This window comes from Nannospalax galili, unplaced genomic scaffold, assembly GCF_000622305.1.
Source record: "Nannospalax galili isolate Female #2095 unplaced genomic scaffold, S.galili_v1.0 scaffold1320, whole genome shotgun sequence".
NCBI lineage: Eukaryota > Metazoa > Chordata > Mammalia > Rodentia > Spalacidae > Nannospalax > Nannospalax galili.
In genome coordinates, this window is record NW_008345697.1 from 52,775 (window position 1) to 68,655 (window position 15,881).

Below are 15,881 nucleotides of genomic sequence, written 5' to 3' on the forward strand. Positions count from 1 at the left end.
CCACATGTGTTAGTAGCATTAAAATGTAGGAAACAGAATATCTTAAAATGAAATGGAGATCTTCTTTATAGGGTAAAAACTCATTCAATTTTATATCTTACAGGGTTTATGCTGAGTTCAATATTGTATAACTGTATTAATTCAACTGTGAACCTAAAAATTTACAGCCACTTTTGAAAGAGATGTATCCTTGCTCTGGAGTGTGTTACTGAATATGTGAAAGCTGTTATGAAACGCTTCTTCTAATCATGTGGTTATTAAAGTTTTTAAAAATTTTTTAAAAAATCCTTCAAAGGATAAAAATTTGTTCCTTAGTAATTAGTAGATGTGAGAAACATGACCATTGAAATCTACCTGATGACTTTATAGCCATGCTCAGATGCCTAGAAGCTCAGAAAGTAACCAACTGTGACTAGTAATAATCAGATATTTAGAGATTAGAAATGCATGTGCAAACATCCAATGTCAATTGCATTGAAAAAGAATTTTTCTGTATGAAACTGTGTATTTTAATAATGAAATGGAGATCTTTTTAAAGGTTAAAAACTCATTCAATTTTATATCTTACAGGGTTTATACTGAGTTCAATATTGTATAACTGTATTAATTCAACTGTAAACCTAAAAATTTATAGCCAATCTTGAAACAGGTGTATCTTAGGTCTGGAAATTGTTATTGAATATGTCAATGCTGTTGTCATGAAATGCTTCTTCTAATTATATGGTTATTGAATAAATAATTTTTAAAAAGAATGATTAAGCTTATTTACTTATACAATGAAAGTTCACAAGACTGACAAATTACCTAACTGCCTTTTGTTCATGTTCTTTTCTTTTTTGGTCATATTCTTTTTTTCTTCTCACTATTTTTGCAGACCTGCTAATGTCTGCCTTCCTTTGTTGATTTGTGATGAGCAATAAACTCTGAAGCGCTTCTTTAATCATTTGTTTGAAAAAATATATATATACATATATAATAGGGGTGTGGTATTCTAGAATTTCATAAGTCTTATAATCCAACGGTCCCAAAACCTTCTGGCACTCTAATCACCTGAGAAACATCTGGAATGTATTCATCTCCAGAGATTCTGAATTAGAAAGCTGTGATGAGAGTTGTGTACTTGAGAAGATGCCAGAACCACTGGGACGTTGGTTAGTGGACCACCTGTCCTGCCTAAACTCCTTCTGTAATTGGTATAACATGAACTGTCACAGTGTTAAGGCCCAGGGGCCTATGCTGGCAGTGAGGATGCAGTGCTCCTAACTCCAGCCCACAGCCATCGTGGAGGGACTTCTTCAAACAAGTGCATTACTCACTCTTCCGTAGCTCCAGCCATCAGTATATCTTCTTTGTCTGTTTTAATGTCCAATTCTGGTTCTCCACTAAGCAGAAGCTTCAAATTATAGACAACCAGCAAAGTACCTGTGGAAAAGGTAGACGTTGTCTTGTCAGTATGTCAAGTGCACTAAATTCTAGGCATTGCTCTATCACCTCATCTATAGAATTCGGTCCACTAATGAGCAAATTTTCTTTTGTGCTTTAGTAAACGCACATGTTGAGGTAAAATGCAAGGCATGTGGCTAGAGAGATGGCTCAGCAGTTAAGAATACTTGCTGCTTTTGCAAAGGACCCAGATTTGGTTCCCAACACCTCATGTGACCCATAACCATCTGTAACTCCAGTTCCAATGCTCTTTCTGGCCTCCACAGGCACCCAGGCACACAGGTGGTGCACACACATACATGCAAATGTGACCTGTGGCTACCGCTTTTTGAATCCTGTCTAAGGCATGGTTAACAAAAAAGATCAAATTATTTATAAAACTGATTATTATATGAAGACAAATAGGATTTTGGGGGAAATTGAAAACTAATTATACCTTTTTTTTGGTAGGGGAGCACCATAGTGACTAAGAGAATGAACTCTGTAGTCATAGTGCCTGGATCTAAATCCTGGACCAACCACTGACTAGCGCAGTGACAGCAGGTAAATTTCGTAATCCTTCTAAACCTGTTTGCAGATGCCTGCACAAGACCTGCCTACGGACTCACAAACACAGGAAAGTAGGAGAGAATTAGCTGAGAAGAAGGGAGTCAGCAGGAATGTGAGGAGGGTCAGAGAAGGAAACTGGGGAAAGAATATGATCAAAACACCTTCTATATCTGTATAGAACTGACCAAAAAACTTTTTCTAAGCTACACAACGGAATTCATGAGCAATCCACAAAATAAACTTTTTGTTAATATTCACATGAGCACTTCTCAATAAGAAGTCAACTAAGAGATTAAATGTTCATTTAAATATATAATACAAATTTAAAACTATGTATTTGTGTGTATATGTTTGTATTTATGTATGCTGGAGAGTGGGGGGAACCACAAAACTAGAAAGGGAATCTTGAGAGGGGAGGAAGAGATCTTAAAAGAGGGGAGAAAATAGCATAATCGACTATAGATATAAATATATATAATAGGAAACTGAAGGGGGGACTAACTGAGGGAAGGAGGGAACCAGCTGGAGCAGGGAGAAGACTGTGGGAGAGCGGAATGAATGAGGGGAACGTATAATAACATATGAAAATTCTATAATGAAACCTACTGCTTTGCTAAACAAAAAAATTAAAAGATACATACCATATGTGATACGATAAATGCCAATTTATTGTCAGTATTGTTCCTCTCTAACAATGGGGGAAAAGTGACATCATTTTTTCAAACACACTGCCACAGCTTACAGAAGGGATCTTGGAGGTAAGGCAGGCCAAGTTACAAATAAACTTATGAAAATCACATTATGAACATTACATAAATCAAAACATTACAAAAACCAGGACACACGTAACTTTCTCTAAAATAGGCTTCTTTTTGTGTTTCTGATTATGAAAATGGTGAACATCTACAGAAAGAAACAAGGAAATGTCAGTAGACAGTGCCGTCTATAGCCAGGAAATGGAGTTTGAAAGAACAGAAGGAAAGACCTGCCAATCTGGGATAAGAATGTAGATGAACCTTCGCTTGCTCCCTCACAAACACAGGTGCATCACTTCATCAGGTCCTGGCTCTCTTAGCACCTTGGCAGCACAGACGCTTGGACGGTGCAGTGAACATCAAATGCTGCTTCTGGGGACACAGCCTGTGGCATCCTTTCCTCACTCAGTCTCACCAGGCTCATGGAAGCTCAAGCACCAACTTTTCACCTTGTGTCAGACACCTAAACTGACTCATGTTTGAATTCTTTTAAGACAAAAATCACAAGGATAAAATGAATGAATGCCCCCATGTGAGATTCCACCCAAGATTATTAGTGCATAATATATGAAAATAATGAGAGCCTTTCATAGACATGAAAATGAATACTTCTATTAGAATTTTAATTTAATGATCTTACCACATCTTCCATAGATCGAATCGAATTGCTGCATCAATTCAGCTTCATTTTTAAACGGGGAGTATTTATAAATTATAGACAATTCTGTGGAGAACTTTTGGGGGTCATCTGTGACAGACTCTCTTGTTCTTGTTAGCCATGAAGGTATTGGAACTACAACCTATAAAAATATCAATTTATTGTCACACACACACAAAAAACTTGTCTGATCACAATTCATTCTATTCTTCCAAATTACAAAACATAAAATTAATAGTTTATTTTCCTCCTAAAGTCTAAATTTGTAAGGAAAACACAGATAAATAAGTATACTTAGGGTTTTGTTTTAGAAGTTGCCATTGTCAGGGTCAATTAGATGGCTCAGCAGGTACAGGCACTTGCTGCATCGCACACGGCAGAAGGAGAGAACTGATTCCCTTACACATGTGTCGGCACACACACACACACACACACAAATGTAATACATCTTTATATTGAGCCTCCATTGTTGAATAGGGGACAGATGGAGTGTACCTAGGCTACCTCTTGAAAGATGGGTAGAATGGCAGAGGAAACAGCAGGATCAGCACTTCAGGAGATGAAAAGAAAATGACAACATACCGGGAAAGCAATCCAAAGCCTGTGCCAGAAGAGAAGGGAACCAGCTGACTTCCTGTTCAGACCGATTCATGAAAGTCAGAGAGGCATCTAGACCCCATCTGCTCCAGCAGCCCCCACACCTTGATCTCTGAGAAAAGGGGAAGGATGTGCTCCTGGAGTAAAAGCTGCCATCCAGGCACGCCATTAGAGGAACCTTACAGAGATTAGAAGGATGGAGTGAAAGTATACATATCAGCTGCTGAGAACCCAGGGGTCTTCTCTTATTTGTCTCCCAGAAAGCTGACAACTCAGCCTTCTGGCAAAGACTAGAGACTTCTCTTAGAAATCTGACCAACCCAGAAAGAATGACCGAAAATGACACTAAGAGCCCTCCCAATAAAGGCCGTCGGGATGACTCAGCGGTTAAGAGCACTGCTGCCCTTGCAGAGGACCAGAGTTCCCAGCATCCACAGTCAGGCAGCTCACAACTATGTGTACCTCAAGGGATCCAATGCCCTCTTCTGGCTTCTTCAGTCACCCATAAGCACATGAGCATCACACACACACACACACACACACACACACACACACAGCTAGCAGAGGAAGATGAAAATTTCAAGGGAAAAACTTGTTACAATCTTCAGAACTAAGTTGGTCATGGTGGCAAAGGCTTGTAGCCCAGGCTATTCAGGAGGTAAAAGCAGGAGGAACAAAAGTTCAAGGACAACTTTTGTCACTTAATGAGACCTTATCTCAAAATAAAACATTATGCTAAGGATGTAGCACAGCAATAGAGCATTTGCCTAGCATGTCTGAGGCCCTGGGCTCATCCCCCAGTATGGCTAAAAATGAAAAATGAAAAATATAAATAGTTCAAATAGTGTAAATAAAAAATTTCAGCATTCAGGAGGCAGAGGCAGGCAGCTCTCTGTGAATTCGAGGCCAGCCTGGTCTCCATAGCAAATCCAGGCCAGCTGTAGCTACAGGAAGACCCTGTCTCAAAAAGCGCCCCCCCCAAAAAAAATCAGATTTATAAGAAAAACACTGTGTCCTTGAATCAAGGATTGGGTTATCTTTGGAAAGGAACCACTGAGAGAATAAAGCTACTTCTTGGAAATTAAGAATATAGCTATAGGAAAAAATGCTATGAAAGACTTAGAAGAAAAATGTGTTGGAAAAGCTTCTAGAAAACAAACAAAAAATATGAAAGAAAAAATAAGAGAGAAAAGAAAAGGACCATTTTCACAACTCCAAGAGTTGAGAGCAGGAGTTATAAAAGGAGAGAATAGAAAATACGGATGAGAAAAAATCATCTGTTTATTAGAAAATTACCCCAGAACTGAAGATGTGAGTTTTCATAATGAAAGACACCACATGTGCCCAGTACAATGGGTATAAGCAGATCACACTGTGAAAATACTGAAATCAGAACATCAGGGCTGAAGAAGCCTCTTTTAATCTTCAAATGACAGAGGTGGGAGGGAGAGAGGAAGGAGAGGGTCATGATGTATAAGAAGGAGGAATAAAATTAAGTGGTTTAGATTTCTCAGTCACAACACTGGCAACTTGGTAACAGAGTGATGCCTTCGAAATCCTCAAAGAAAATGCACTTTGGCTGACAAATAATACGATCACCAAGTGTGAAGAAGAGTGAGAACATGTTCATGTATGTGGGGCTCTCCCGTGCCAGACTCAGGAAGCATGCATTGCACTAAGAGGGTGCAAGCTATGAAAGAACATGGGAGATTTAGGACCTGAGACCTGACACAGGAGGGGTCTGATGCACAGGGTGGGGGCAAGGCAGATCCCAGACAGCAGCTCAGCACCACCCACAGGAAGCAGGGCTGGGTGCCAAGCACGGAGAAGTCTCCAGGGTTTATTGGGAAGATGCAGCTAAGACTGCAGTTTGAGACTGGGGTTAACTAAGTGATACAAACATGGAAAACTGAGTGCATTATCAGTGACAGCAATAAGTACACAGAAAACTAGGCAGTCGATTATTCATTCTACAGAAATAAAAGCTACATGAAAGAAAAAAAGGGCAAAGTTGTTGGCATGCTCTAAAGTGACACAGTGTCATCTTAAAACATAAAGACTGGACACAGGCAGAGCCAAAATTTTGATTGAGCTGTGCTGAAAGTGGGACTGGAAAGCTGTGCGTGTGTGCAAGAACACAGAAAAAAAGCCTAAGTCCTCTTGTGCAGTGTGAGGTTAACAGAGACTGAATATCCAAGCAGCAGTGATACAAGCACACTTCTTAGACATCTGAAGGTAAATATCAAGCCAAAATAAAAAACGTGAATGGGGAATGTAGCCTCGGTGGATGTGGAAATGGAATGTGATTACTACTTATGAGTCTTTTTCAAGTATATGATACATTTAAGAAAAGCTATAACCTCAGCCTAAGACCATGCTCTTACACATACATAAAGTCCACCTTAACTGCTTATGGCACTGGCTTCCCACATGACCAGGGTCCCCTCAGCTAGTCCTCTTTGCCTAAAAGCTGCTCCTGTTGTCCAGTCCCACCCTCTGCAGCAGGCTTGCACTGCCATACTGTCCTTCTAAGCCCCCAAAACATCTACAGGCCTAAGTTTGGCAATGGGTCACCTCGATCCACAGTCCACCCAGTCCAGCTTGGAAGTCACATTGACTCCATAAAACCCTTGCTGGCCACTCGAATCTCACTAATCTCTCCCTCCATGGCACTGCTTTTGACAATTCAATGACGACAGACACACACACATTCACTGAGTACCATTCTTTTCCAACACTCTCATCTTGTTATTTACCCAATTTGTTTGTGCCTGCCTTATTCTATGACAAGGATGGAAGCTTTTTGATTGTTATATGGTCTTCAGATAGTTTTCTTCCCTCCACAGAGTTTAACTAATGCAGTAGTTCCTAACATGCATTGAATTAGAACTGACATTTATAACTGTAGAACTCAAACACTGAAAATTAATAAAATGTCTGCAGGTCAGCAAATAAAGTTGAAATTGTGGTTGCTAGAATTAACAGTGTAAGTCTATTTTGCATTCACTTCCTTTATATAATGTATTCTAAGTCTTTTACCTCAATATTCTATTTACTTAAAAATGATAACCATTTATGGCACAAGTGGTGAAAAGATTCTGCAGGCTTCTTCCATAAATATTACTGTGTCAAAAAGAACTTCTGATTTTGTGAGGTTTGGGACAAACAGAACAAAATACAGGTCTGAAAATGTGCACCCAGTGACCCTGGCGTGCACAGACACCTTCTATCCATTTCTCAAATTTATGCCCAAATTTCTAAATCATAATCTGAGAGGAGTTACAACAGACCTCTCCTCCTGAGAGGATAAGTGTAAACAACATTGTTGCCATGGAAACAGAAAAGCAGCCTAGTCTCTTACCTCAGTGAGACCTTCTCTTTCACAGAATGTTTGTGAAAAAAACAGGCAGGTCATGGTTTCTTCCTTCTTTGTAAAAAGAATAAAGTCTTTTCCAATTCTCATAGATCCGCTATGTTAAAAATGAAGAACATAATGATTTATACTCAATCACCAATAAAGAAGCAGCAAAGGGCATGACTTGTTTACTGTTAGGTCGTTCTTTCCTACACCCTGTCTTTGTGACTCATTCCCAAGTGGAGTTGTTGAATTTGAACAGAGCCAGCCTGTCGTCTTCTTAAAAAATATTTCATTTACTAATTTTATTTTATGTGTATGAGTGTATTGCCCGCACCTATGTAAGTGTATTCGTGTAGTGCAATGTCCCGTGGAGGTCAGAATAGAGTGTCGGATCCCTTGGAGCTGGAGTTATGGACAGGTGTTCGCAGCTACGTGGGTCCTGGGAACTGAACATGGGTCCTCTGCAAGAGCAGCCAGTGCTCTTAGCACATGAGCCAGCTCTCTAGGCTCCTCACCCCTGCCTGCTTTTGCTTGAGACACGACTGCTGAGGAAAAGTTCCATCCAGGACTCAAAAGAGCAATCACTGGGTCCTGAAAGGAACCACATATATTCTCATCTCTCAATGAGGAAGACTAATGAAAGATGCATACACTATACCAAAACTAAAACATGCTCTGATAAATAACAGAGCAGCAAAAATGCAATGAAACTCTACTGCTTTCAGGTACCCCCAAAAGATTCAACTTACTATGCATGGGGAAATAGATTTTTTAAAGATTTATTTATTTTTACTTTATGTGTATGAATATTTTGGTCACATGGATATGCATGGTATCATTCATGCCTGTTTCCCAGGGAGTCCAGAAGAGGGCATCAGAGCCCCTGGAACTTGAGTCAGGGACCATGTAGGTACTGGGAACCAAACCCAGATCCTCTGGAAGAGCAGCAAGTGCTCTTAACTGTGAAGCCATTTCTTCATGAGAATTTTTTTTTTTTTGATGTTGTAAAGATCTGAGGCAGTTATGGGTGTAACGATTCCAAAATAAGTTTAGACTTTTTGTAAAACTTTTCTTTGCACATGTTATGCAAGATTACTTCAATATTGTTATCAGTATCAGTAAATAATTTGTACCTCAGGGGAAACAATTCTCACCTTTTAAGTCCATTGCCATATTGTCCAATGAACTTGAAGGTTGACAGTCGTTTCTTGGATGTTCCAAAGTAAATGATGTCTGCAGCTTCCTCTGTAATTGACAATTTTTTAAGGTAATTAGGGAGAGTCTGACCCTGGCCTCAGGTCCAGTTGTCAGGACCTCGCCCATATCTCTGGACATTAGATATGGACAAGTCCATATCTTTTGAGACAGCCCACAGACAAGAACTGATGTCAGGACCCAGAATCCCTGAAAAGGATCTTCATGGTATTGTATTGAATGACGTCAGACCGAACTAACCATGTGACCCTTTATTTTTTACAATACATACAGATGTTCCTTGACCTCCATTAGCATATGTTCCAACATGATAAACTGAAAATATCAAAGTAGAAAATGCGCTTAATATGCCTAACCACTGGCCATCATTGCTTAGCCACAAAGAGCATGATGGAGTGTGCATCATTCACCTGGTGATCTGTGCAGGGCTCCAAGCTGGAATTGGCTGCAGTACCCCGCATCCCAAGAGGGTAACCCGGCACACACAGCTAGCCTGGTTAAAGATCACAACTCAAACTCAAACACAGAACCTACTGAGTACTTACTGCTCTGGCACCAAAATTTTTAAAAATCTTAAGTTCTTAGAGAAAAGCACCACCTGTTTATCAATTTCTTTCTGCAGATCTGAATCTTCATGACTTAATCGTCTTTCTATAAAGAATTCCCTTAGAATATTATATATATATATATGTATACATATCCTTCTGTTTATTTTGAGAATTCAGGAAAATGAACATCACATTTAGGCTAGAAGTGAATGAAACTGTCTTCACTGTGGTTTCCCTCTTTATCTTCTCAGGCTTAAATACTGAAGAATCGCTACTTTAATCAAAATGACCTGGAAAAATCAAAACTATCTGAGCAAAACTAGGTAGGATAGTGGAGCACGTTCTAAACTTGATAATAAATAGTCTCTGACTATTCAGAGCAAGAGGGGACGTCAGCACCAGTGGAAGATAATTGCTTTACTTGTGCTCTCCACCTCTCCTCACTGGTGGTCATCCTTTCCTTATATGCGCATCTGGCCAGAACATTTCTTTTTTTTTTTTTTCCTCGTGTCAAGTTTAATGACAGCCTCATTTGATAATAGAATTTTTCTTTTTTTAACTTTAAAAGAAAAAAAATTATTGAGACTTTCATACATGCGTATAAGGTGTTTTGATCAAACCCATGCCCACTCCCTCCCCTCCAACTCCTCCCATACCTCCCTATCACTTTCTTTTCTGGCAATTTCAGGTACTCTTTCTTTCTTTCTTTCTTTCTTTCTTTCTTTCTTTTCTTTCTTTCTCTTTTTTCTTTTTTTCTTTTTCTTTCTTCCTTTCTCTTTCTTTCTCTCTCTCTCTCTCTCTCTCTTTCTTTCCTTCCTTCCTTCCTTCCTTCCTTTTATTTTTAAATGGGGCTTTTTGCTACTCTAACATTCCCCCTTCTGAAGACGTAACCCTAAAGTCTTTTATGGATTAGATAAAAGCTCCTAAATACTTTTGACATTTTTGGCCTTTGGAACAGAGTATGTTGCTAAGAGGCCCAAGGACATTTTGACGTTTAGCCAAGGAACTAGCTATTTTCCTTTGAGGTCTTTTTACCTTAACTGCCTAGCCAATTCTTACCTCCTACTCTTATCACACCATCCTCTGAAGAGGTTGTGCAAATTGCAGATAGGGAGTTGGGATGCAGACCACTCTGGCTTCTTCCATGCTGAACAGGCATGCAGGGTGAGACAATTGGGGTACCCCTTCAGTGGGTCTATCTAAAAGACTCCCAAATTGCATAACTTTTTTTTGTTTGTTTGTTTTGTTTTTTGTCTTTTTGAGACAGGGTCTCCCTGTAGCCCCAGCTGTCCTGGAACTCACTATGTAGACCAGGCTGGCCTCAAGCTCACAAAGGTCTGCCTGCTTCTGCCTCTCAAGATAACTCTTATCCGTAGGGAGAAAAAAAAATCCTTAACTGGTGAATAGGAGATGTGAAGGAGAAGAAAAGGCAAGAGCAGTTAGCATTACAAGTTCTAGACAGGGAACTGGCAGGAACATTTCTATGGGCTTGGCCTCCATCACCATTTTTTAAATACAATGGTCAGAACCCTAGCTTACAAGACATAACATGTTATAAGAAGTCCAGATTATATCCAAAACAGCACAAAGCCCTGATCAGAGGCAGTAACATTTCAGTTTGAACTATGCACCCTTATGTGTTGACTTGGGGCTAACCCAAAGATAAATCGTGAGATACATACTAGATGTGTTAGTTATGAAGGGAATATTCATTTGAAGCGACTAAACCTTTGAACATGAAGAGGGGGAAAAACACAAACTGCTAAAAAAAAAAAAAAACAAGGAGAGACGTCTATCTCAAGGTTATACAGGAAATTAATAATAGCCTAAAGGCACTGGAAACTGCCTCAGGGCTCCTGCAAGTAATAGCTAGAAGACAGGCTTAAAAACACATCTCAGTCTATTCAGTTGCTATCTGTGTTCCATTCATTCCCAGGTGCTTTTGTCTTAAATCAGCATCATCTGTCTTTCATATTTTTTGACAATATGTATTTATATTCTTTTTGTGTTTTGGTTTGGATGGTTACAATGAATTTATTTTGCCAGCTAGAATATCTAAACCTATAGCATTCCACAACAAGTTGTCTGGGACTTATTTGCCTTAATTGATTCATATTTGTTTTTGGAATAGGTAGTTCAATTTATTTTTATTTATTTTATGGGTTTTCAGATGGTTTTCTTCCACAGCCAGTTAGATATCCAGATAATTAACTTACCAGGGCTCATGCCACATCCATCATCCAGGAAGCACAACATGAATCCTCCCTGCAGTTTTTCATTATCCACTGTAAAAGAAAGCAGTTATAACTAATAAATATTGGACTTAATTTATTTGTCAGAAAGGCATGCTGCTCAAATAATTATTTGCACTCCTCTATGGCAAGCATGGAGTGACAGGTATGGTACAGAGATGGGCTCAGACCCCAGTCCTGGCTACAGCTTCCTAAGAAAATGCAGGGGGCAAATATTACACAGCAAAATGGATTAAATTAACATGAAACATCTGCATGTGAATGAATTCTGCATATAACAGGACAAGTCCTGCTCTGGAACTGGATTGGTCCTTGAAATTTAGGAGCTTCTCCCCTAGAAGAAGGAAAAAAGGTAAGCAGTGAGAGGTGACCCCAGGATCTGTTTATCCAAACTGATCACCTGTTACGCCTTTCTACCAAAGCACTAATTTTAGAACAAATCTAGGTCATTCTTATTAATTCATCAGGCTCCCTTCTAAGTAGTTAATTCCCCTAAGAGTCTTCTCTGAGTATTTCTTTGTAGCAGCAAATATTTGCCACTTGAAGATGCATTTGATTTTTGAAAACAGTTGAGTCATTTGAAGTCAATTTTGATGATGTAGAGATACCAATAAGATACATAATATAATTTCTGGCTTAAAAATATTAAAGGTGTAACTAAAATTAATGAGATGAGACTGATCTTAGAGCACAGTTTATAAACTGACTTGAAAAATAATTTCAACAGCTGGATATATGAGCCTTATAATGTCTTAGAAAAACATTCCTTTTCCTAATAACAGTGCTATTAATGAATAATTTATGCACAATAAATTTCATATGTTTAAACTGTATAGTTTGATAAATGGTGATGTGTATGTGTGTATATGAAGCCATCACAATCAAAACAGAGAAAATGGTCAAGTACCCTCAATGTTTTCTTCTGACCTTCTGCAATCATACCCCTTTCCATGCCTTATCACCCCCACATTGTCCCCAGACAATCATTGATTTGCTTCCTGTTCCCATGAACTACTTTTTAGCACATTTATCTCAGCCTATCCATCCAAAGGTCGATTAGAATTCATATTTAAAAATAATGTTCAAGACATTCCACGAATAAATATTTTGAAGATATACCTAGTTGTACTAACCCATTTTCTGTTGCTATAATAAAATATTGAAGCTGGGTAACTTGTGATGAGATTTATTTATCTCCTGATTCTGCAGGTCCAGGAGCCGGGCACCAGTTCCTGCTCAACTCTGTACAGGCCTCATGGTATATGGCAGGAAGAGCACAAGCAGGAACACAGACCAGAGAGAGGATATGGCAAGTCAGGATGCCAGAGCCCAGAGTCAAATTCATGACAACCCACTCAGTGAGAAGGTAAGTTGCCCAAAGATCTAAACACCTCCCACTAGGCCCAACCTCTTAAAAGTTCCATCATCTCTTAACATCACTAAGTGAAGACCAAGCACCTAACACATGAAGGTTCAGAGGACAAACCACATTCAAACTACAAATTAATTTCTTGGGGTTTATAATATTTTGACCTTGTACACATACTAACAGCACCCCTTGGTTATTCTATGTTCAATCAGGTTGAGAAGTACCTGTTCCAAAACCAGGCTTAGCCTCAGCAGCTCTATACAGTGATATAGCTGATTTAAAGGCCTTTGAAGCTGGGTGCAGTGGCACATGCCTTTAATCCCAGCACTCAGAAGCTAGAAGCAGCAGATCTCTGTGAATTCCAAGCTAGCCTAGTCTACATAGCAAGTTCCAGGCCAGTTGGGGCTAGAAATAGACACTGTCTCAAAAAAATAAATAAATAAGATATAATAAAATATATATTCAGATATTGGAAAGACCATGATTCATAGCAGAGATACACTACAGACATATATTCAAACATATATCAGGGATTTGGGAATAAACAAATGTGACCTCCAAATCTAAACTGTAGTACTACCCACAAAGAGATAGCCAGATTTTACTTCCTTAATGCTACAGGTCTCCTCAGGTACCAGGTAGATTTCTATCACCTGCTAATCTCATATACGTGAAAGTCAAGACCATCATTCTCAGAGGACTTACTCCTTCCCCTAGTGTTTCCTGTTCAGTAAAGAGCACACCTTGGATTTGTCTTTGGCCATCCCAGTGAAACTTCATGACTATCAGTTCCCCACTTCTCCTCCCCACCACTGCACACACACACACACACACACACACACACACACACACACACACCCCTAATGTACAGATTTCATTCAGGAAATTATCATCTCTTTTCTGGATTCTCCCTAATTTCTTCTCTGTCCGCCCCCTCCATCACAGTGTGCAGCCAGTTTTCAGCCAGCTGTGCATGTCACCACTCCTGCTAAAACCCTGCCCTGACTTCTCACTGCTCTGGAGAGGTGGGGGAAGATCTAAGCTGCGTAACAAATCTTGCTTGTCCCTCATGCATTGGCTTCTCCAAGCTCAAGCCCTGTCATCCCCTCACATTGCTACACAAACACTTCCCCTGAACTAATCTTGAATACCTCAAACCTAGGTCCAGTTCTCTCTTCAGACTGAAGATACAGTTCACACTTCATGGTCCCCGTGCCTGATCCTCCAGCTTAGAGAAGTTCAAATGAAATTTCTTCTAGGAAGTATTCCCAATCCTTCCATGTCATTAGGTGTCCAGAATGCTTTCTTCCTAACTCCTGTTATTCCTGCTGTGATCAGCCTGACCCTGGGTTTGGACCCAAAGTCCATTTACTCTTCATAAAACTAGAGACTCCAACTTAATATTTATTAGTGGCAGAGACACATTCTTTCATTTATTTCTCAAACTCTGCAGAATAGGAACAGTAAGGACAAAGAGAATATCCTTAACTGTTTCAGATGTCTTGGGATTTCTATGTCTACGTCTCTCATGAACCCTAAGCACTCATTTGGCTCAGCATCTTATATGCTCAGAAAAGAGTAGTGAATTGAGCCGCTTTTAGCAGATGATGGATGAACATCATGGACAATATCTTTTCACCTGTGACCAATAACTGACAGAGCAGAGGACTGTATTGGAGCAGGAAGGCCCATTACCACTGTGTGATTCTCCAGGCGTTGACAATGGAACTGCATCACAGAAACTAATGTCATTAGCACCATAAGCTGCTGAGATTAACTAGTAAGTCACAAAACACTGAGAGACCACAAATGAAGCCAATAAAAAATAATTTTGCCACCCTAAGACATTTATTTATACCACACATTCACATATGTGTTTTTAAACTGTGACAAGTCGAAGATGACATGCGTTTAATTATGAATAGCCATTCAGTTAATGTGAATTGTTTTAAATAAAACTGCTCACAGAAAACAAATTCACTGCCACAAATGACTCTGATGTTTTCACAAAACTAGAAGACATCATTTTGTGAGTGGGTTCTTCAAGAAGTGAACAGTTTGAACCTCAGAGTGTGCTTTTCTCTAACTGACTCCCCACAGGACCACTGTATTCACAAAACACTTACAATGCATTAAAATCTATAAAATGTGGTGTGATTTGATGAAATAAAATAAAAGCAAAGTAGGTCTAAACTTTTCCATTATAAGAAAACAAATAAAAGGAAATATGTGCTTACCTGAAAACACGTCAAGTCTCTCAGCTCCTGCATCTCTGCAAACAATACAGAAATAATATTGCCTCAATGTGGAATTATGTTTTAAAAACTACATTAATCTTGATTGCTTATGTAAAATATAGCCTATTGTCAGATATCAAACAATACAGCAATCTACGTAATTTATGATCAACTTCTGAGATGTTTCGTTGTGCATTTATATACTAAGAACTATCATCACCCATAATTTGAGACTACTACAAAGACTAAAACTTAGAAACTTAAAAGACTATAAATGGAATTTAGTAGTAATTACAAAAAAAAAGAGGTTCAACAAAATGAGTATAAATACAGTATTTATATTTTTTTAAAGAGCTGGAGAATAATCCAATGCCATAGAATGATTGTCATGATGTATTTATGTTCAAAAAGTAAAAGAAAAAGGAAAGTACTATGTCATTTGTACTATATTATTATATTTTAGAAAACATATACAATATATATTCAAATAAGAACAATTTTGTGGCACTGGAGAGAAAGCTCAATGGCTAAGGGCACTGGCTGCTCTTGCAAAGGACCTGAGTTCAGTTCCCAGCACTCATATGGTGGCTAACACCTGTCATTAACTACAGTTCCAGAGGAACTGACGGCCTTTTCTGGTCTCCACAGGCGTTGCACACACAGGTGTACTTACACTCATGTAGGCAAAACACTCATACATGTAAAATAAAAATAAGTAATTTTTTTTTAATTTTTAAAAATGATTTATTTAATAACAACATACTTAGAAGAAGCATATCTTTACAACACAATTGACATATTCAATAATGGTTTCCTGAGGTAGGATGCATCTCTTTCAAAATTGGCTGTAAATTTTTAGGTTTACAGTTGAATTATTACAGTTATACAATATTGTACTCA

The 15,881-nt window shown here is 38.8% G+C and overlaps 1 protein-coding gene across 1 annotated transcript in view; it reads right to left on the minus strand.

Moving 5' to 3' along the window:
* LOC103741091 (MORC family CW-type zinc finger protein 1-like) overlaps nucleotides 1-15,881 on the minus strand; it is a 77,645-nt gene that overhangs the window by 46,363 nt on the left and 15,401 nt on the right. The window contains exons 3-8 of the mRNA XM_008841774.2: nucleotides 14,982-15,016; nucleotides 11,340-11,408; nucleotides 8,515-8,605; nucleotides 7,364-7,472; nucleotides 3,388-3,547; nucleotides 1,317-1,422 (exon numbers count right to left, since the gene is read on the minus strand). Coding sequence (XP_008839996.2) covers nucleotides 1,317-1,422; nucleotides 3,388-3,547; nucleotides 7,364-7,472; nucleotides 8,515-8,605; nucleotides 11,340-11,408; nucleotides 14,982-15,016 — 570 coding nt within the window. The remainder of the gene's footprint in view (nucleotides 1-1,316; nucleotides 1,423-3,387; nucleotides 3,548-7,363; nucleotides 7,473-8,514; nucleotides 8,606-11,339; nucleotides 11,409-14,981; nucleotides 15,017-15,881) is intronic.